At 38.2% G+C, this 23,113-nt stretch overlaps 2 protein-coding genes across 7 annotated transcripts in view; one reads left to right on the forward strand and one right to left on the reverse strand.

Annotated features, from left to right (window-relative positions):
- ntm (neurotrimin) overlaps nucleotides 1–9,738 on the forward strand; it is a 135,130-nt gene extending 125,392 nt beyond the window's left edge. For 2 of the 5 annotated variants that reach the window (XM_058087471.2, XM_058087470.2), the window contains 5 exons: nucleotides 2,821–2,949; nucleotides 3,927–4,047; nucleotides 4,134–4,285; nucleotides 5,973–6,008; nucleotides 8,034–9,738. In XM_058087471.2, coding sequence (XP_057943454.2) covers nucleotides 2,821–2,949; nucleotides 3,927–4,047; nucleotides 4,134–4,285; nucleotides 5,973–6,008; nucleotides 8,034–8,134 — 539 coding nt within the window. In that variant the 3' untranslated portion in view covers nucleotides 8,135–9,738. The remainder of the gene's footprint in view (nucleotides 1–2,820; nucleotides 2,950–3,926; nucleotides 4,048–4,133; nucleotides 4,286–5,972; nucleotides 6,009–8,033) is intronic. The other 3 variants (XM_078787619.1, XM_058087472.2, XM_058087473.2) reach the window with 3 other exon arrangements.
- A 4,765-nt stretch (nucleotides 9,739–14,503) lies between these two features.
- Nucleotides 14,504–23,113, reverse strand: part of opcml (opioid binding protein/cell adhesion molecule-like) — a 169,461-nt gene continuing 160,851 nt past the window's right edge. For both annotated transcript variants that reach the window (XM_058087476.2, XM_058087475.2), the window contains 4 exons: nucleotides 21,862–21,999; nucleotides 19,787–19,907; nucleotides 19,523–19,674; nucleotides 14,504–17,213 (listed from right to left, as the gene is read on the reverse strand). In XM_058087476.2, the coding sequence (XP_057943459.2) occupies nucleotides 17,110–17,213; nucleotides 19,523–19,674; nucleotides 19,787–19,907; nucleotides 21,862–21,999 (515 nt within the window). In that variant the 3' untranslated portion in view covers nucleotides 14,504–17,109. The remainder of the gene's footprint in view (nucleotides 17,214–19,522; nucleotides 19,675–19,786; nucleotides 19,908–21,861; nucleotides 22,000–23,113) is intronic.

Below are 23,113 nucleotides of genomic sequence, written 5' to 3' on the forward strand. Positions count from 1 at the left end.
GCATTTTTGGCCTTTACGATTTATACTCCGGCGTGACTTATAGTCCAGAAAATACGGTAATCCATAAATACCACTTATGTTCATGTGTTCCGGTGGGGGTTCAGAGTTGGGTTTTATGGCTACTGTAGTGGCCCTTCTTTATTAGGGACTTTTATTTGGAGTTATTGTACAACATATTACGTCTTTTTCATTCATTAATTCTCTACCGCTTATCCTCACGAGGGTCTCGGGGGGTTGCTGGAGCCTATCCCAGCTGTCATCGGACGAGAGACGGGGTACAACCTGGACTGGTGGCCAGCCAATCACAGGGCACATATAGACAAACAATCATTCACACTCACATTCGTACCTATGGACAATTTGGAGTCGCTAATTAACCTAGCATGTTTTTGGAATGTGGGAGGAAACCGGACGGGGGAGAACATGCAAACTCCACACAGAGATAGTCGAGAGTGGAATTGAACTCGGGTCTCCTAGCTGTGAGTCGTGCGCGGTAAACACTCACAAAATACATAAAAATAGCTTAAATATTCATTTTTTAAAAAACAAATAATAGTCCATAGTCAACCACAAAACAGCAATGATTTCTTAATTAACAGTTTTGAAGCTTTTGGCCTCAGTGGACTGGTCTGAATCAACACCATATTCGATTCCGACTCACCTGCCAGCACAGACTAGTGTGGAGGTGAATTACAATGAACCGTTTAAGACGGGAGAGCAAAATATTTGGGCAGTCAACTGTAAAATGATGCGTCGACTAAAAAAAAAAAAAAAAAAAAAAACGCAGTCGAATAAGTTTCATGGTCGATTACATCGAAGAAGTCAACTAATCGTGTGGGGCGCTACTGCTGAGTCAGCTATAGTTGAATATTCAGCTTTGGTGACAAAGGGAAGATGATTCTAACAAAAACTAATCTCGGAATGAACAGCAGGGAAGACGGAACGTGTCATGGGCCAACTCTTCCCATCTGGCCCATCAAACCATTCGTTATCAATTCAATTTCCGTATTAAAGAAACATTGTCTTCCATTATTTATCACGGAGGAGCCGGGTTACTATTGCATATTGTCCTTGAGCTGAAGTAATAGTAGTTACACGAATAATCAATATGGCAGCGCCACATAATCTGGAATCAAGATTGGAATGGAATTCCTGACCCACCTTAAAAGCCTGTTTAGTCTGAATTTATCTTTAACCGTAACGCTTTGCTGCAGCAACACAATATCACATTTTAACAACTTAAGACTGAATATTCCGTTTCTTTTTACAACCCCCATTCAGACCGTTTATTTCTAACCTAATAAAACTCACAGCAGTCTGGCTTGCATTATTGTTGTTGTCTACGCTTACCTGGAAAGTAAACGCTTCATTGGTTCTCTCTCGAAGGAGACTCCCGGGATGTCCCGTCCATAAAGACCGTTTAGACTCCTGAGCAACGTTTTAGGACCGGTTGAAACATTGCAAGAATGTACATTTTTACATTTTGCACTGTTGGATCACAAAGTTTAAGACCACAGAAATTTTGGGATGTTATTGATTGATGATTTGTGCTGCACAACGGGGCCAAGTGGTTAGCACGCAGGCCTCACAGCTAAGAGACTAGAGTTCAATTCCACCCTTGGCCTTCTCTGTGTGGAGTTTGCACATGTTCTACCCGTGCATGCATGGATTTTTCTCTGGGTACTGCGGTTTCTGTACCAAATGTAGATACATTTTCACAATTTTTTGTGAGTTCTTGGAACCTTCAAAAAACAAAACAAAACAATATATATATATATGTACCAAATGTAGAGATTTTGTCACAATTTTTTGTGATTTCTCAGAACCTTAAAAAAAATTAAAATGTATATATATATATATTTTTAAAAATATATATATATAATAAAACATATATATAATACATATATATTATTTATTTTATATATAAAATATTTATAAAAATAAAATTTGTATGTAATAAAATAAATAACATATATATGTGTTATTATATATTATAAATGTTATACATATGTTATTTATAATTTATTTTATATGTATATTTATTTATTTATATATATTATGTATATTTTATATTAAAATATATATATATATTATATAAATATTTTGTATAAAATATATATGTATATAATTTTATATATATTTCATAATATTATTATAATTATATATAATAATATATACATATAATAATTATATATATATATATATATATATATATATTCAATTTTAATTTTAATATTAATTAATTTATTTATTTATTTTGGGGGGGGGAATTGTGTAAATGTCTCTACATTTGGTTTCCTCTTGTGAATTTTTGCTGTCGGAATATAGGCAGTGTTCCAAGTCAAGTCAAGTCAAGTTTATTTATATAGCCTTTAATCACAAAAGAGTCTCAAAGGGCTTTAGAAGTTGGCAACAATCAACGGCATCCCCTGATGCCTGACAGGTGTACTTTGCTGTGGCTGAATAAAAGGTTATTTTGCTGCATTTGTTTACCGTGGTAATATATTTTTTGGGTCACGTTGGTAAAATGATGTGGTTTTTTTCAATGAATTATTTGTTCGTCAACATGTTTCCCAATTCTAACTAACTCCAGCGTTCCCCTACGTTATTATTGCAGCACGTGTTCCTGTTTTTTAATGTGCATTGTGCCCAAAGTTTGCATCCCCGGGTCATCAATATGTCACGCGCAGCATCATTGCAGCAGTTACTTCCCCAGAGGACATGCAAGGACACGGAGCGTAAAAACGATACTTGGAGCCACAGCTGTTGTCTTGTCACACTTTCTGAATGACCATTTCCTCTCTCACACCTGGTGTGTAGGGGACCTGGCAACAGACGATGATTACCTGGAAATCCCATTTATCTCCAGACAGAGAGCAGGGACGTACGAATGTACAGCTGTCAACGATATTGACACGGATACCCAGACTGTAGACATCACTGTCAACTGTGAGTCCGCTGCGTTCATCCACGCAAAAACACACGTGGTTGCTGCCATTTGCTGAATGTCATTGCCACCTGCTTTTTTTTTTTTACCAGTGCCTGAGGCGTGCCCATAAGAACCCATGCATTTTAATTGTCCTAAAACCGGCTTGATTTTAACTCACAACGTCCCTCAGACATTTTGGAGCAGAATATAGCTTCCTGCAGGATCAGATAAACACCCAAAGGAGCTCTTAAAACTTTTTTTTGCCATTAAAATTTAATTTTAAACCTATTCAGCTGTACATGCAATTAATTGCATGGACCTTATCCTACACTTTCAGCTTCTAGTGGGAATGAAATCCTCCACAATAATCCTCCATAATAAACGCCTCCAGGACCACATTTTTATTTTTATTTTTATTTTTATTTTTATTTTTATTTTTATTTTTATTTTTATTTTTATTTTTATTTTTATTTTTTTATTTTTTTTTATTTTTATTTTTTAAATGGACCTTATCTTACACTTTCAGCTTCTATTGGGAATGAAATCCTCCACAATAATCCTCCATAATAAACGCCTCCAGGACCACATTTTTATTTTTATTTTTATTTTTATTTTTATTTTTATTTTTATTTTTATTTTTATTTTTATTTTTATTTTTATTTTTATTTTTATTTTTATTTTTATTTTTATTTTTATTTTTATTTTCAATACATTTTAAATTATTTTAAAATATTTTACATTTATTGTTAAATACATCTCACCTCCCCTTACGTGTGTGTTAATTTCCAATTATGAGAATCAGACTTACACACCAAATGGAAGGTTCATTAAAAGTATTGTGAATACGTCAAATACTTCATTTTTCCTTCACACATAAGAAAAATAAGAATATTTCCTTGTCAGTTATTACGGTTATGCTTAAAATTCATCTGCTAAAGTGATCCTTTAGCAATCGGTGCCATGTGTTGACCTCCTTGTTTGTACGTTTTGCTTGAAGATGCGCCAACTGTGTCTGATGGAAGAGATGTCGGTGTGACTCCGGGCCAGAGGGGAGTGTTGGAGTGTGAGGCGGATGCGGTGCCCGAGGCCGACTTTGAGTGGTATAAAGACGACAGAAGGTGATGGCTTTGTTGATTGCGATTGAGTTGCACTTTGCTCGGAATTAGTCATGAATGTTAACTCGTATATTTTATTTTTCCATCAGAATCTCCAATGGTTTGGACGGTATTGAAATTGTGAGCACCGGATCGCTCTCCAGACTGACGTTTTTTAATGTGTCTGACGGAGACTATGGTAACTACACTTGTGTTGCCATCAACAAACTCGGGAGCTCTTATACTAGCTTCCTTATGTACGGTGAGTACATTTGAATGTTTACTATTAGTACATTCAAGCAAAAATCTGTATCTAGTTAATATTTGTATATATTGTTTTTATTCAGTCATCATATTTCAGCATTAACAAGAAATAAGTCACATGTCTGATGAACTCATATGGTCATTTCGGAAGGTCATTTTCAGTCAGTATCACTAAAGCTGTCAGGAGGCTAATTGGTTCTGTATCTAGTTTATATTTGTGTAGATTTTTTTTATTCAGTCATCGTATTTCAGCGTTAACAAGCAATAAGTCACATGATGAACTAATATGGTCATTTCGGAAGCTCATTTTCAGTCAGTATCACTAAAGTTGTCAGGAGGCTAATTGGTTCTGTATCTAGTTTATATTTGTATAGATTTTTTTTTTATTCAGTCATCGTATTTCAGCATTAACAAGCAATAAGTCACATATCTGATGAACTAATACGGTCATTTCGAGAGCTCATTTTCAGTCAGTATCACTAAAGCTGTCAGCAGGCTAAATGGGTCTGTATTTAGTTTATATTTGTGTAGATTTTTTTTATTCAGTCATCATATTTCAGCATTAACAAGCAATAAGTCACATGTCTGATGAACTAAGATGGTCATTTCGGAGGCTCATTTTCAGTCAGTATCACTAAAGTTGTCAGGAGGTTAATTGGTTCTGTATCTAGTTTATATTTGTGTCGATTTTTTGTATTCAGTCCTCGTATTTCAGCGTTAACTAGCAATAAGTCACATGTCTGATGAACTAATATGGTCATTTCGGAAGGTCATTGTCAGTCAGTATCACTAAAGCTGTCAGGAGGCTAATTGGTACTGTCCTATTATTAAAACTCCAACATACATAAGCACGCTGGTGATGAATACAGTACATTTGTGGGGATTCTATTATAGACTAACAAAAAGTATTGTTTATTTTTGAAGTCTTCCAAGCGCTCCTGTTTACTTGATATATATTTTTGGATTGATATATATTTTTTAAATGACTGTTGTCCTTATTAGATTTGATTCAGCTCCAGAACCCTCCCTGGTTCTCTTCAGTTAGCATTTCCCAAAAAACTCGGGGAAACCGGTATCACATGATGTTGATGTTTACGATTTAATGGGCGTGCCCTATTGACTATTCTGTTTGATTATAGCGGCACATGTAGACACCAGATTAGAATATTCCTTTCCATGGATACGATGTTTTCGGAAAAGTCATTTAGAAAAAGGAAAAAAACCTGGCTACTATTGTGTCCCTGGGCAAGACACTCTATCTAATTCATTATTATTATTATTATGAATTAAATGTGTTTTCTGTGGGGGAAAAAAATGAAGAAAAACAAAAATAACAATGTCAAGAGTTTGTGTGGCCGTGCATTCAGAATCGTGGCTCTGCCACAATATTTGGGGGGGAAAACGCCCCTCTTGAAAGGCTAAGAACTCTTGATCAATGAGGCTCATTTTTCGCCGAGTGAAATAAGGCCTGACTAACAACTGAAAGCCAAATTCAGATTTATGATGCACTCGTAAAAAACACTCTCACTGACCTATTTTTTGCACTGTGTAGTATTTGGGTACTCGTTTATGGATCTTAGCCAACATCATGGAGACGTTCCGGTCACGGCCCTCATCTCAGAAGCGCTTTTCTTGTTTCCCTTGTGTTATTGTCCGTGTGTGTTTGTTTTGTCCCCTGTTTGTAGTGGTAATTGAACCCACTAGCTCAACGCTATTGCAAGGTTAGTATTCCGCACAGACGTGTTGGATATATTACTTAACAGCATGCCACCTCATGACACACTCAGCCATTTTCACAAAATTAGTTAAACAGTATGATATTTGTGAAAATGGTCGATTCCATCTCTTCTTCTGATTGTGTTTCATCTTTCTCCTTTGCCAAATGAACCAACTTGCTGTGTGGCATGACTTCATTTTGATTGTTTGCATCCTCTCACCAATGTAAGTATTCATCATCTTTGAATAACATCATGCTTGTATTTGTGTGTTTGTCTCGACTTAGTGCCTTTTAGCTATCCTTCAAGGATTAATCAACACATTTTAATTGAATTCCATGGACCTAAATGGTCTTCCCCATGTTGTTATTACTAGTGTACCACCGAATTAAAACAACAAAAACACAAATGTTTATGTTTTGAATTGGACTGAACAATAACGCTAATTCCAATTTGCAGGATTATGGATGATCCGCTGTTTGGGGTTAATTAGATAGACGCATCTTAGGGAACTATGGAGCTCAAAATAAACATTACAAGTCGGAACAGAACTTCCGTGCATCCATTTCCAATGCTGCGTTTCCTCGCAGGAGTATGCTGGGGACCAACTAGTGTCATTCGGCCATTTTTAGCCCCCCTAAAAATGTTCTTAAGCCCCCTATCCCAGCTGACTTTATGTAAACGGATACACACTGGATTGGTCGCTAGCCAGCAAAATCGCAAGGGCACATCGAGATAATATTTTGCAATCAGATCAATTTAAAGTCGCTAATCATGTATGTTTTTGGAAGGCAGCCCTTCAACAGAACTTATAAAAAATACTTTGAGGTAGGAATGTATGCATATTTGTATTTGTAGGAGGGTTGTAATCGCGCAATACTCAGTGGGTGTCAGCATGGACAGTCCAACTTCGGAAGAACTTTTAGTCCTTAGTCCTTTTCCACCGTTTCAAACGCAACCTCCTTTGCTGTAATGATGTTTGCATACACGATAGTTCCTAGCGATTTGGCTTTAGAGGCCTATTTTCAAGGCCCAAAAAAAGGCCAGCATTGTTAGTCCAGTGAACGGCATCACGTGAGCAACGTCCCTGGGTACTGCGTATCGTGGAGGTTGCAAACTACGACCAGTTGCAACACCGACAGGACCAGTTTCACTGATCCGGCAGGAACAACCCCTTGGATCAGCAGCCCCACTTTGTGTCGATGCTTGTGGGAAGTCAACCTCCTTGTATGGAGGCCTTTTCCTGCAAACATCCTGACCACGATTCGATGCCGGATACGATTTGAATGGGACAGGCAACACTTTAAAAATACGATCTACCAATTTCCATTGGCTGTCAGTGTATAATCCATTCACTCGATTCCACGGAATGATGCATAGGCAAACGGACTAGCTCGTTACCCGCAATGGGTGGGAAAACATTTTGTCAAAAATTGCTTCACACACAAAGTAGCGGGTACGAAAACCCAGGTTTGACTTGATTTTGGTGCCTTTAAATTTGTTAAATGGGTTATATTTAATAGCAAAATATAAGATTTCAGTCGGCACGGTCAAGTGGTTAGCGCACAGACCTCACAGCTAGGAGACCAGGGTTCAATTCCACCCTCAGCCATCTCTGTGTAGAGTTTGCATGTTCTCCCTGTGCATGCGTGGGTTTTCTCCGGGTACTCCGGTTTCCTCCCACATTCCAAAAGAATATAAGATTTCGGAAATTAGCCAGCTAGGACCACACTGCCATATCCTGGGATAGTCACATGACTTCCCCTCCATTAAGGGTTGTGTTTATATAGATTTGTTCATTTCGAGACTATAAACGTCTGCATGCGAGTGAGGATGGTTATTTGTTCGTGGGATAGGTCCCACTTCATCCTTGACCCTCAACAGTCGAAGAATAAACCTCATTAGTCCGTATATGACAAAAATGATTGCCAGGAAATAATTGTTGCCAGAAGATAAAAAAAATAATCCTCATATTCCGATAACACAATGAACCTTGTTTATATGGATTTACTTTCTTTGTCCTTCTCATAGGACCAAGAGCAGTTCAAGACGGCAGCGGATCGGCGATGGGCGTACACTTACACACCTGTCTCTTCATCGTGGCGTTTTTACCATTTCTGATGAAATTTTGAGAAGGAATGGATTTCGACAAGATTTGTGTGAATGTGCGTTTGAGTGCGTTATTTTATTTGTGTCATTTGCAACCATAAACTGATGCACAACAGTCCAGAAAGTCACTTGCTATGTGAAGATTCTGACCCAGGAACAGTATGGAATGTTTCATGTCACTTTATTTTTCAGTTATTTATTTTAGGAATGTGAAACATTTTGTATTTTATCATAACTTTTTTAGAAACGTTGGTGAAAAAGCGCATTTTTAATCAATTGTGACTGCATTTTATGTCCACATGACATACAGGAACGGCGATATTTACAGCAAGTTAAATACCTCAAAGTCAACTATAGACGGTGATGTGGGAGGAGCTGTAATATGATCATATTTTCATGTAAAAATAATTATTATTCATTCTGGTTGAACACAGTAATTTTAGACTTAGCATTCTAGTGATGTTAACTTGTTGTGTTGTGCTTGTTTTAACTGTATTTTTAAAAACAAATATATTAAGTTCATGTTTAAAAACAAAGGGAAATGTGAAGTTGTAATTATTTCGGCAAAATAGCCAAGTTTTTGTCTTTGCTTTCTGTTTCGCTTTCTTTCTGTATCCATGTTTTTTTAATCCTTCTCGCTTTAGAAATGCAAATGTATTAAAACTGTTGTTTGTTGGATCACAACATTTCTACATGGCTCTTTAAAAAAAAAATATATCACCCCTAAGTTCTGTTACTTCTAGAATCAGAATGAGCTTTATTGGCCAAGTAATACGATATAAACTATATAAACACTTAATAAATAAGTACATCATTTAAAATGACTACGATGAAGATGTTTGTTAACCCATTCATGTAAATGATAGGCACCACCTGCATTGTTTAGACCAGTAGTTCTCAATTATTTGTGCCCCCCCACACTTTTTTCATTTATAAGTCGCTCTGGAGTATAAGTCGCAGGAACAGCCAACCTATGAAAAAAAGTGCGACTTATAGTCCGGAAATTTGGACAGTAACGATTCTTTTTTTCAGTCGATTCTCGTATTTTCTGGACTATAAGTCGCTCCAGAGTATAAGTTGCACAAGGCCAAAAAGGCATACTTAGGTAGAAAAAAACATACATAAGTCGCTCTGGAGTATAAGTCGCAGGAACAACCAACCTATGAAAAAAGTGAGACTTACGGTCCAGAAAATACGGTATTTGGACGGTAACGATTCGTTTTTCAGTCGATTACCGTATTTTCTTGACTACAAGATGCTCCGGAGTATAAGTCGCACAAGGCCAAAAATGCATAATTAGGTAGAAAAAGCATACATAAGTCGCTCTGGAGTATAAGTCGCAGGAACAGCCAACCCATTAAAGAAGTGCGACTTATCGTCCAGAAAATACGGTATTTGAACGGTAACGATTTGTTTTTCAGTCGATTTCCGTGTTTTCTTGACTATAAGTCGCTCCGGAGTATAAGTCGCAGGAACAGCCAACCTATGCAAAAAAAATTCCGACTTATAGTCCGGAAAATACGGTAGTATGCCATTGTGTATTAACCTGTTGGATAGTCAAATATTATTTGGGGTTTTAGGAGGAGGTTTTAGCAGAATAAAATGCATATTGTTTGTTCTATCATTTTTTGCAAAATTTTTTTTTTGCAAATTTGCTAAATAAGAATGAGATCCAAAAATTAAAGTCTGAAATTGATTCGGGTAATCATCTGTCGCATCCGACAGGCCAGTCATGGTTTGTTGTGAAGCAGAAGACAGGAACTGACAGGAATAATCTCTGACATTTTTGAAAATGGCAAGATAGGAGATTATCTGGCACTCGTCCGGGAGGCGTGGATCCCAGCGCTGCATCTACCTGGCGGGTCCTCACAGGGCAAAGTGATCGCTCATGTGGGGTGTCGGGCGTAACCCATCAGGCACACAGAGAGGACAGGAAGTCAGGACATAACCAGCTTCTACCACCGCTTGGGAAGACTTAGGTTCTCTGCTCGCTGGTCTCCAATCATCTCATCCTCTAAACGGTCGAAGATACAGATGCTAGCCAAACAACAACATGAACCAACCCGCACAGCTGCTGTCAGAAATTGATTCCCCGCCTATGGATGCCTCAAAGGACCCATGCCAGCAGGACCGCGGGCTCGATGGCTCACCAAGCAGAGCGAGTAATTGAACGCAGAGGTGAGAACGGAGGCTTAATCCCCTATTGCCCATCAGTCTTCAGCGTGGTCTCACATCTTTCTTGCAGATCTGCAAACATTCCATTTGTATGCCGGAACAGCCAATGACATCATAGTGGCATGACTGTGCTACACAACGGCATATGGCGGCATACAACCGGACACATTTAATGCTTCATTATGCAAAAGGAAGAACGCCAGATGTTGACATCATGCCCCAAAATCATCGATTTCTATTTGAAGTATTTATTTTGTACTAGTAGAAATTCCATGACACGTCTTTACTACACGTGCAAATGTGTGAGCATCATTTGGGTTTCACTTTCTATTTTATTTCTAATATAGGAGTCAGACCCTCGACGGCTTCTTCCACTTCCACACCAAAAGAGGAATAGTGGCCCACGGTTTAAACTCGTGTTTCTTGTCTCTGACATCTTCTGCTACCACCTAGCTGGAGGCTTGTGTATATTTCAGTGATACTATGCATGCAGGCAGCGCATGAAGACACTGATACTGAACCTTCCCTCACAGGGGGGGGGGGCTTATATTGGAGAAGCGCCACCCTAGTATGAGCACGCCCTCAGACACGACTATTTTGTGTAGTACCTTATTGGTGAAGAGAAAATTCTAAATATCATTGTGAGGGCTGCACAGCGGTCGAGTGGTTAGCACGCAGACTAGGAGACAAGGGTTCAATTTCACCCTCGTCCATCTTTGTGTGGAGATGTACTCCGGTTTCCTCCCACGTTCCAACAACATGCTAGGTTAATTAGCGACTCCAAATTGTCCATAGGTATGAATGTGAGTGTGAATGGTTGTTTGTCTATATGTGCTCTGTGATTGGACCCTTGTGAGGATAAGCGGTAGAAAATGAATGAATTAATTAATGAATATTGCCAAAAAATAAATGTACAAAAACACTGACATTATATATATCATAATTTTAAAAATTACTTAAAATATTAATTTAAATGTATTTTGATTTCTATTAGTTTATATATTTTTATTGAATTTTTTAAATATGAAAAATAATTTTATTACTGGGTTGCACGGCGGTCGAGTGGTTAGCGCGCAGATCTCACAGGTCGGAGAAATTGTCCATAGGTATGAATGTGAGTGTGAATATGTGCCCTGTGATTGGCTAGCGACCAGTTCAGGGTGTACCCCGCCTCTCGCAGCCCGAAGACAGCTGGGATAGGCTCCAGCACCCCCAGCGACCCTCGTGAGGAAAAGCGGTAGAAAATGAATGAATGAATGAATATTATTGGGACAATCTTGTAATTGTTCTGTTAAAACTCATACTGCAGGATTTTGGACCAGCCTGCGGGGTGTTTACTTACTTGCTTCAGCAACCAGCTAGTAAAGCGTTAGCGTAATCCAGCCCTGAGGTCACAAAAGCACGAACTAGTTCTCCAGCCGCAGAGAGCAGCAGAAAAGTGTTGGAAAAATTCTACAAGTGAAAAAAAAACAGCTTGTTGTATTAGAACAGAGTGGGCAAATGTTTTGACTCGTGGGCCGCGTTGACTTGACAAAATTGTCCGGGGGGCCAGAATATATATTTAACACACACACACTATTTTATGCTTAGAATTCTAACAGTCCGCATTGAATTAATTCATTCATTTGAGGATTACTGTAATGTTAGGTGTGGATAGCTCAAAAATAGTCTACAGCACCCTGCTCAGTAATTCTATTAGGTGGGGGCACATTTACTTACCCAAATACACAGCTTGAATGTGTCAAGTTCTGACATTTAATTACTGGTACATACAGTACACTGTTTAGATAAAGTACCATCAATTCCAGTGTATAAGCCACACATGTCCATGTCATAAAATTTGTTGTTGCGGCCTACAGGACCAGGGAGCTCTTTATTTGACAGGAGCCATTCATGAGCTATCAAAAAAATAATAATAATAAATAAACTCACCACACAGCAACTTAACACTTAAAAGGTACCTGAAAAATATATCTTACAAGTACCGATATGAGTTTAAAATGGCAAACAGCAGCTATTTTAACATCTAATTGTAATGCATTACTGCCAAATGAGAGAGGGAGGCTGACGTCAATGCAGCGCATCAAAAAAATACTTTTCAACTATTAAACTTGCATTGGTACGTGTTTGTATAGTTCAGTTGTTGTGTGATGAATTTTGTGTTGTTCTCGGATGGGATGCCACTATGAGTCAGACTATGTTACTGTTATGCATGCTGATTTCCTGCGTATTGCAATGGGCTCTTGATTAGCGCCTGCCAAATACAGAGCTACCGCTTCATCACTGACTCGCAAGTGGCAAGTATTTAAATAATTAGTAGTTCTGATGTATATATGAGATGTACAGTGATTACAATTTAGCCGTAGATTAGCAACACTGCCGTATTAAGCCGCAGAGTTCAACGTTAAACAAAAAAAAAAAAGTAGCGGCTTATGGAATTTATGGTAAAAGCCAACAAACATAAACAAACATAAATACTGCCAAGAACAGAAATTCTGTATCAGAACAAATATGAGGCGACTTGAGTTCCCACTTAACACGTTTATGGACAATTTTCAATAAAATGATACAATGACAATATACCACAATAGTGACTATTGTAAGCTCCAGCAATGTCATTAAACGTACAGGTGTTTAGCAATTAAGCCATAAAAGTGCTCCTCCTCTGAAAAAGGTAAAAAAAAAAATGAAAACAAAAAATCAGAGTTATGCATTAAGGATGATAAAACAGCATAGTCTGAGTACATACACAAATTAAAATAAATAAGCTCATTGTTGATGTTACCATATGTATAAAAACTTTTAAGTTAATGCCAGTACCGGTTCTCATTTGATAACAATATTAACCTAGTTTAATTCTAATTGACCTGCTCTTTAAGACAAAAGCACCACATCCAACCCGAACTGCTGTCTGGATGTCCATGTCTGGTGACACGGAAAACATTATGACAAGAAAACATTCCCAAATGCACCAGTTTTCGACCTTAACACACTAACTTGAAGGTGTGGACGGTATCATAACATTGCATCATGAAACACCATCTCAGCTAAATTAATTTGTGTCCAATGCGCAAAAGATGTAGCATGAAAATGTAGCAAAAAAACAACAAAATAATTCAAAACAATTTGGGTCAAATTGGGTTAAACATGCACAAAATGCGCATTCAGGAAAGTGGAAAAGCATGTAGACTGGGTAGATAGTACATTCATTCACGATTATTTGATTACTCGAAGAATACAGTGGATCCCCACACATTCGTGGCCCCCAAAAATTTGCGTATATTTGGTCCAAAAAAAAAATTTATTGTAAAATTTTCACATATTTAATAGAGGTAAAATGTACAGCATACATGCACCATTGTGTTTAAAAAAGTTGACCATTTTTACATCTTAATGTGTGTTTTTTTTTTAGTCAAGCTTTGAGATTTTTTGCCCGACGGGCCTTGAACGCACCTCAGACACAAAATTTAAACATATATACACACATACTCTCCGACACCGCGACTCTGATTAGTGGTGGATAACTACATGTATATATTTTTATACTTTAAATGTGTTTGATTCTTTGTCCGACGAGCCTTGAACGCACCTCAGATGCAAAAGGGAAACATATATACACACATACTCTTCTACACCGCGACTCTGATTAGTGGTGGATAATTACATGTGTTGGGTGATATGGACCTTAAAATATTTTTGGTATGTATTATTATGAGACGATATAATTTTATTCTGCGGAGTATTGTATAAAAAGCTGCACACCTTAACCTTATATAATTTATTGTAAATATTAATTAATTAAAAGCAAGCGTATTTATGTCAGGCACTGTGTAGGGAGTGTCCAAAGCTAGCCAGTCTATTCCAGTTGTTGAGGGTAGCTGCTTTCACAACATTAGATCAACTGTCACTTGTTATGGGCACGCTCTGCAATGCTAACGTGCTAGCATGCTAACAGTTAGCATGGTAACTTTTTTTTCTAAATTCCTCATGTAATCTACACATGGTATTGCGTGGCACGGCAGACACCGGGCCCGAGGTTCACGGCATGGGTGGCATGCCCATCAAAATTTCCACAGGAATTTTCAAGTAAAAAGTAAGTAAAAACTGGAAAAAAACAAAAGTCTCGAGACGGGACGACTTGAAATGAACCGTGAAGTTCATACATGGTTGAATCACTTGCCTACTCCAGGTACATCGGCATTATTGAAACCACTTCCACACCGGAAAATACGGTACTTGTAGATTTTTCCAGTTGTTGAGGGTAGCTGCTTTCACAGCATTAGATCAACTGTCACTTGTTATGGGCATGCTAACAGTTAGCATGTTAGCTTTTTTGCTAAATTCCTCATGTAATCTACACATGGCATTGCGTGGCACAGCAGACACCGGGCCCGAGGTTCACAGAATGGGTGGCATGCCCATCAAAATATCCACAGGAATTTTCATCTAAGTCCCATTCCTGGAAAAACTGGAAAAAAACAAAAGTCTCGAGACGGGACGACTTGAAATGAACTGTGAAGCTCATATATGGTCGAATCACTTGCCTACTCCACGTACATCGGCATTATTGAAACCACTTCCACATTACAGAGGTACCTCGCGTTTACCAACAATTTATTCGTCTTTCGTTTCCGCCTTTGGTTATTTTTGTTGTTTTCACTTATACTCCGGAGCGACTTCTAGTCCGGAAAATACGGAACTTGTAGATTTTTCCAGTTGTTGAGGGTAGCTGCTTTCACAGCATTAGATCAACTGTCACTTGTTATGGGCATGCTAACAGTTAGCATGTTAGCTTTTTTGCTAAATTCCTCATGTAATCTACACATGACATTGCGTGGCACAGCAGACACCGGGCCCGAGGTTCACAGAATGGGTGGCATGCCCATCAAAATATCCACAGGAATTTTCATCTAAGTCCCATTCCTGGAAAAACTGGAAAAAAACAAAAGTCTCGAGACGGGACGACTTGAAATGAACTGTGAAGCTCATATATGGTCGAATCACTTGCCTACTCCACGTACATCGGCATTATTGAAACCACTTCCACATTACAGAGGTACCTCGCGTTTACCAACAATTTATTCGTCTTTCGTTTCCGCCTTTGGTTATTTTTGTTGTTTTCACTTATACTCCGGAGCGACTTCTAGTCCGGAAAATACGGTACTTGTAGATTTTTCCAGTTGTTGAGGGTAGCTGCTTTCACAGAATTAGATCAACTGTCACTTGTTATGGGCATGCTAACAGTTAGCATGTTAGCTTTTTTGCTAAATTCCTCGTGTAATCTACACATGGCATTGCGTGGCACAGCAGACACCGGGCCCGAGGTTCTCAGAATGGGTGGCATGCCCATCAAAATATCCACAGGAATTTTCAAGTTTCTTCTCATCTAAGTCCCATTCCTGGAAAAACTGGAAAAAAAACAAAAGTCTTGAGACGGGACGACTTGAAATGAACTGTGAAGCTCATATATGGTCGAATCACTTGCCTACTCCACGTACATCGGCATTATTGAAACCACTTCCACATTACAGAGGTACCTCGCGTTTACCAACAATTTATTCGTCTTTCGTTTCCGCATTTGGTTATTTTTGTTGTTTTCACTTATACTCCGGAGCGACTTCTAGTCCGGAAAATACGGTACTTGTAGATTTTTGCCGTTCACCGGTGGTCCTTAATGTATCCCTACAGAAAAGCGGGGATCTACTGTATTCTTGTTTTGGGCTTGAAAGTGCAATTTTTTTGATTTAAAAAAAAAAAAGCCCAATAGGAGCGTATTTGAGTGTACAACTCTATCTCAGTGTGTCTTTGTCCCTTTATTACAGAAAAAAACATATTTAACCCAGTTCATCAAAAGCTTTATATTGTTTGTATTGATATAGTATAAGCTATTGTGCTATTTATTTTCTGATTTGGAGTACTTTTTTTTTTCTTCAGATGATTCGAGTTTTCACAATGTGTCCTAAATCTGGTGATTGTAACATTCATAGCGTATGATTCACAACAATCAACATTTTTTTGTGACCACTCTTATTTTTTTTTATATGAAACAAAAGAAAATTCTGCTTTTGTTATGTTCGGTTTGCATACTGTGAATTCTGTGTGAATGGGACTATTTGACAACTTATCACACCAGCTGCAATGCAAAATAACCTCAAATAAACATACATACATCTTCAATGCACACCCCTGCAGAGAGAAAACACACCATGAACAAAACATCTAAAGCAAACAGGTTTTTTTTTTTCTTCTGTATAGATTGGTACAGTTTCTAAAGTCTAATGTGAATTACAATTTCGATGCATTATGTTGTAGGACTTGCCTGAGAATTCATTGTGTTTTCATTTAGAACTGCTTATCATGAAGAATGTCGTATTCTGTTTTGCATACAACTGTAAAAATACAGTCAGATTCAACAATCACATTTCCCTTTCATCGTTTACTTAAAAAAAGTTAAGTTGCATTGTACACATAGACATTACACAATAATCATCAGAATGTGCACTCCAATATTAGGCAAGAAACAGTCAACTATTAACAATTACTCGTGTTTTTTTTTTTCCCGTTTCACATACAAAAAATTGGGGGATACACAAACTCAGTACTTCTATCAGCATTAAAATTAGTTCATGATTCCCTTCATTGGACTGATGACTCCCATCCTTGAGAGAGCAGATTCCAATACAAAAAAACAAAACTATTGAAATTATAAAAAAAAAAGACCTCAAAACAAAAAGGTGAATCACGGGCACTCCTAGTTTTCATTCTTTTTTTTTTTTTTACAGAGCAAACTGTCTGTTCAATGCAGAGTGAAGCTTGGAGGTTGTCAGAACTTCAGCAGGTAGAGCAGCAAGGTCACCATCAGCAGGGGGCAAAAGGAGAATCGGGGTAAAACAGCTGCCCCATTGACATCATGCATTGCACCGGGACCTGGGGAGGGGGGTGGGTCCCACCATTAGGCCATGATAAAACATTGTCAGTAATAGTGAAAGACAATTAGACACAATGTAATAAAAACAACCAACCTAAATAGCAGTAAGAGGCACAATTAACATGACCAATTTCTTGAGTTGAGTCAAGTCAAGTCAAGTTAAATCAATCAAAAGAAACCTTGAGAAGGGACCCCAGATGGGGGACTCCCCCTTCTCGGATTTGGGTTCCGGGTTGAATTTTTGGAGAGTAGATTACGATGTTTAAGTACTACTGTTTGAATCAAGTCAAGTTAAATCAAGCCAAGTCAAGTCAAGTAGCCCTTAATCAAAAGAAACCTTGAGAAGGGACCGCAGATGGGGGACTCCCCCTTCTAGGATCCGGGTTCCGGGTTGAATTTTTGGAGAGCAGATTACCATGTTTAAGTACTACTGTTTGAATCAAGTCAATGCAAGTCAAGTCAAGTCAAGTAGCCCTTAATCAAAAGAAACATTGAGAAGGGACCACAGATTGTGGACTCCCCCTTCTAGGATCCGGGTTGAATTTTTGGAGAGCAGATTACTATGTTTAAGTACTACTGTTTGAGTCAAGTCAAGTCAAATCAAGCCAAGTCAAGTCAAGTAGCCCTTAATCAAAAGAAACCTTGAGAAGGGACCGCAGATCGGGGACTCCCCCTTCTAGGATCCGGGTTCCGGGTTGAATTTTTGGAGAGCAGATTACCATGTTTAAGTACTACTGTTTGAATCAAGTCAAGTCAGGTCAAGCCAAGCCAAGTCAAGTCAAGTAGCCCTTAATCAAAAGAAACCTTGAGAAGGGACCGCAGATGGAGGGACTCCCCCTTCTAGGATCTGGGTTCCGGGTTGAATTTTTGGAGAGCAGATTACCATGTTTAAGTACTACTGTTTGAATCAAGTCAAGTCAGGTCAAGCCAAGCCAAGTCAAGTCAAGTAGCCCTTAATCAAAAGAAACATTGAGAAGGGACCACAGATTGTGGACTTCCCCTTCTAGGATCCGGGTTGAATTTTTGGAGAGCAGATTACTATGTTTAAGTACTACTGTTTGAATCAAGTCAAATCAAATCAAGCCAAGTCAAGTTAAGTAGCCCTTAATCAAAAGAAACCTTGAGAAGGGACTGCAGATGGAGGGACTCCCCCTTCTAGGATGCGGGTTCCGAGTTGAATTTTTGGAGAGCAGATTACCATGTTTAAGTACTACTGTTTGAATCAAGTCAATGCAAGTCAAGTCAAGTAGCACTTAATCAAAAGAAACATTGAGAAGGGGCCGCAGATGGGGGACTCCCCCTTCTAGGATCCGGGTTCCAAGTTGAATTTTTGGAGAGCAGATTACCCTGTTTAAGTACTACTGTTTGAATCATGTCAAGTCAAGTCAAGTAGCCCTTAACCAAAAGAAACCTTGAGAAGGGACCGCAGATTGGGGACTCCCCCTTCTAGGATCCGGGTTGAATTTTTGGAGAGCAGATTACCATGTTTAAGTACTACTGTTTGAATCAAGTCAAGTCAAATCAAGTCAAATCAAGCCAAGTCAAGTCAAGTCAAGTCAAGTAGCCCTTAATCAAAAGAAACCTTGAGAAGGGACCGCAGATGGGGGACTCCCCCTTCTAGGATCTGGGTTCCGGGTTAAATTTTTGGAAAGCAGATTACCATGTTTAAGTACTACTGTTTGAATCAAGTCAAGTCAAGTCAAGTCAAGTCAAGTCAAGTAGCCCTTAATCAAAAGAAACTTTGAGAAGGGACCGCAGATGGGGGGTTTGATTGGCGGTCATATTTGGAGAGAATTTGGGGGTACCAAAGTAGTTCAAGGGAGGAAAAAATGTCCAGTGTTGACCGAGAAACAAACTTACATAAATGTCTGTGTAAATTAGTCTAAGGTCTAGTCTAAATAGTCTAGTCTAAAAAAGTCTAAGGTCAACAGGACCGCAATTTCCTGAGCGCAGGACAGTGACTAAACCCTAAAGTAATGAGCATCTTATTAGGCATCATTAACTCTCTCATATCTACACCATATCAGGTCCCATCTTCATCTATATTGCCCATTAATGAGGCCACGGGGTTATTAACCTCTGCTAATTAGGACGAGCTAGCAGGTGTTGCTAGTTACATTTACATTTAGCGGTAAATGAATTTTGAAACGCGGGCCGTGAAGAGTTGAGGAGTTTAAGAACTTTCGTGTCCAACTCAAGGATGTCCTCCGGTGTTTTCAACGATCCATACCATGCATTGGTATTGGTTAAGTATCGGTTTAAATATCATTTTTTCATCATTTTTTCAAGTATACATAACCATACTCACCATAAAGAATTATGCTGGCATTAGTGATCCCCATGGTATTCATGGCAACACACGTGTAGTTTCCGTAATCTTCTTCCGAAACATTGAAAAAGATGAGCATCGACTGTTTGCCTTGATTTTCGATCTTAATCCCATTGATTCCATTGGAAATCCTGGAAGACACACACGGACAATATACAGTCGACTGGAAGTTTTGTTGACAAAAACTGGGTCATGTGACTATGGATTATATATCCTGCCAGATTAAACAGTGGAACAACTTGCCTGCGATCTTCTTTGTACCACTCAAAATTTGCATAGGGGACAGCCGAGGCTTCGCATTGAAGGACTCCTTTTTGTCCAACTGCAGTACCCGTACCCCTTGCCTTAGAAATTAAGGGCGGGTCTATAAAATACAAGACAACAACAGATTACAATTGAATGCATCACATAATCAGTTCACAGTTCCACATGTCCAAAAGGAGTAGGAAGAAGCTAAGCTTATTAAAACCTACCTTGTTCACTTCCTGCTTTCCTAATAAAATGTATTAACTTTTATTAATAACTTAAAGTTATTTTTATTTTTTATTTAAGTATTTTATTTTAATTTTTATTTTATTTTATTTTATTTTATTTTATTTTATTTTATTTTATTTTATTTTATTTTATTTTATTTTATTTTTATTTTTATATACAATTTTATTATTTTTTTTTAATTTGTTGGATTTTTTGTCACGTACCGAAGTATGAGGTGATATAACCATCCAATGACATAATGGGTACCATAGTAAGTGTCAATATAGTGATATATATAGCACATCATGACTGGTTCAAGACTCTTCATCCTTGTATTTAGCAAACATCAACTGCTTGTATTGTTTCTTGAATTGGCTCATCGTTGCGCATTGTTTGAATTCCTTACTCAATCCATTCCATAGTTTGATTCCACATACTGAAAAAGAACGCAATAAAGCAATATTTATATCAGGGTTGTCCAAAATGATGTGTTTCATTTTTTATTTCACTTATATGAGTTTTGCATGTGTGCCTTTGGATTTTCTGCAGTCAAGAAAAATGTGAGAGTCTTACAGTGGCAACACTTAGCTGCTGGCTATGTGGAAGGTTGCAGCATCGTCCTGCTGAAAAAAAACAAAAAAAAAAAACCCAGACATCACCTCAGTGAAGAGGGATAGTCCACAAGCTCCATCTTTAAGCCCTTTAAGCAGATATTGTTATCGGGCTGTTTAATTTGGCTTGAGAATCAGTGTGTGGTGTAAACCATAGGATCTTCTGGCTTAGCAGGTGAAATGTGTTCGGGTCTACCACCTGCTTTTTTTTTGTGTCTCAGGATCTTTGAAGGAATTTAACATATTAAACTGCAATCAAACCCAGCTGCAACAGCACACTGGAAGAAGCCTTGCTTGTGTAGTTTAATAAATCTCCCATCTTCAAAGACAGAAAGCCTTTTTGCCTTTGCCATAAGGAGGTCATGGCAGTGTGACTGTCTGGCAGAAATTGACTGTATTTTCTGGACTAAAAAAAACATACATACGTCCACTGGAGTATAAGTCACATTTTTTGCGAGTAATTTATTTTACAAACAACTTGACCAAAACAGACGTTACATCTACGTAACGTTAAACACAATGGTTATTCAGCTACACAAAAAATAAACATGAACAGAAAAGGTGTCCAGTGTTTATGTAACATAAACACTTTTTTCATTTATAAGTCGCTCTGGAGTATAAGTCGCAGGAACAGCCAACCTATGAAAAAAAGTGTGACTTATAGTCCGGAAAATACGGTACATGAAAACAAGATTTGAGTTCAGTTTGTCTTCTTAAAGTGAATACCGGATTTTCGGAACTTTAATCCAAACAGTACTTGTAATTTGCATATCATTTCATTTTCTACCGCTTATCCTCACAAGGGTGCTGGATTAACCAGTGGCTAATAGTCTAAAAATAAAGAAATTTCATTTCAAGAAATGCTGCAAATGTTTGACAGACAGTATGAATGGCCTGCAAGAAAATACGTGTCACAAGTAAGGCAATTCCACAACTTCACAGAGTGAACGATGATCATGCAATATATACTATATCATGATATGGTACCATAATTTTTGGACTATTAATATTAATATATTTTGTGGCCGTATGCAACCACAAAACAGTAATTCATTCATTCATTCATTTTCTACCACTTATCCTCACGAGAGTCACGGGGGGCCTATCCCAGCGGCCGAGAGGCGGGGTACACCCTGGACTGGTGGCCATCCAATCACAGGGCACATATAAAGTCAAACAACCATTCACACTCACATTCACTCAGTCAAACAGTGAAGTGTGTGTGATTCTTACAGTTGACTGTGACCTGCACTGTCCGAACATCAGGGGATGAGATGTCATTAGAGGCGATGCACTCGTACGATCCAGACTGCTCTTTGGTGATGGCTGTCAACTCCAGATGCTCTCCTTCTGTTACAAATTTATGTGTGCCTGTAACAAAAATAAATAAATAAAAAAAAAAGTAAATATATAAACAATTGACTTCCAATTGCGGTCAGAAGTTGACATACACTCAGAGTACAATATAATACATGTAGACTGTTCTGCATAACTGGTAACAGCATTTCTGCTTATGTCCCACGAGACTCAAACAATTGCTGAAGTGCTCATGTGTTACAGCAAATCCCACGGGGGTCGAACATTAATGCTGCAGCTACAATTTTGTGATTTAATTGTTTTACACAGTCGCAGAGAAGTATTTGTGCAAGGCTGCATTCCTGTGCTAGACCGGGTATAAATCAAACCCCCCCCACCCACACCATCGCAAAGCTATACGGACCTGCTTATTTCAAAGTTCTGTGTGGTTGTTTGCAAAGTAGGTTTAGACCGAGACCGAGAACCAGGGTAAATGTAATAATGTCTTCAGATCAGCAAGGGTTGTATTGTTTTCATGCTGTTTCAATTAGACCCTCGGAATTCGTCACATGAATTATTCCCGTGCCATCTGGAGAAAATCACAGCTAACTAATTGCTGCAGAATATACCAGTTCATTTTCATTATTAATAAAGTCGTATAGTTGCGGCATAACCGGATCAAATGCCACACATAATATAATATATGAAGTAATTTGGATGTATTTCTTGAACTACTTCATGAGTAGTTCACTGATGTAACCTCCACGAACTTCGCCACTGTGTGTCTGGAATTAACAAATTAAGATGTGCGGGTGTTTTTTTTTTTTTTTATAACTGATCTTTTTTGGACTATTTATTTATAATTACCGACAATACACAAGGAAGGAACTCACACACATGAGCTGGGTGTCTTACTTGGTAAGACAGAAAGATTTTTTGCCTTTGCCATGAGGAGGTCATGACAGTGTGACTGTCTGACAGAAATTTACCGTATTTTAAGTTGGAGTATAAGTCGCACAAGGCCAAAAATGCATAGTTAGTTAGAAAAAAAACATACATTAGTCGGACTGGAGTATAAATCGCATTTTGTGCGGTTTTACTGTATTTTCTGGACTACAAGTCGCTCCGGAGTATAAGTCGCACAAGGCCAAAAATGCATAATTAGGTAGAAAAAAAAACATACATAAGT

Source organism: Doryrhamphus excisus, linkage group LG21 (assembly GCF_037039965.1).
Source record: "Doryrhamphus excisus strain RoL-2023G ecotype Guam linkage group LG21, RoL_Dexc_Guam_v1.1, whole genome shotgun sequence".
Lineage (NCBI taxonomy): Eukaryota > Metazoa > Chordata > Actinopteri > Syngnathiformes > Syngnathidae > Doryrhamphus > Doryrhamphus excisus.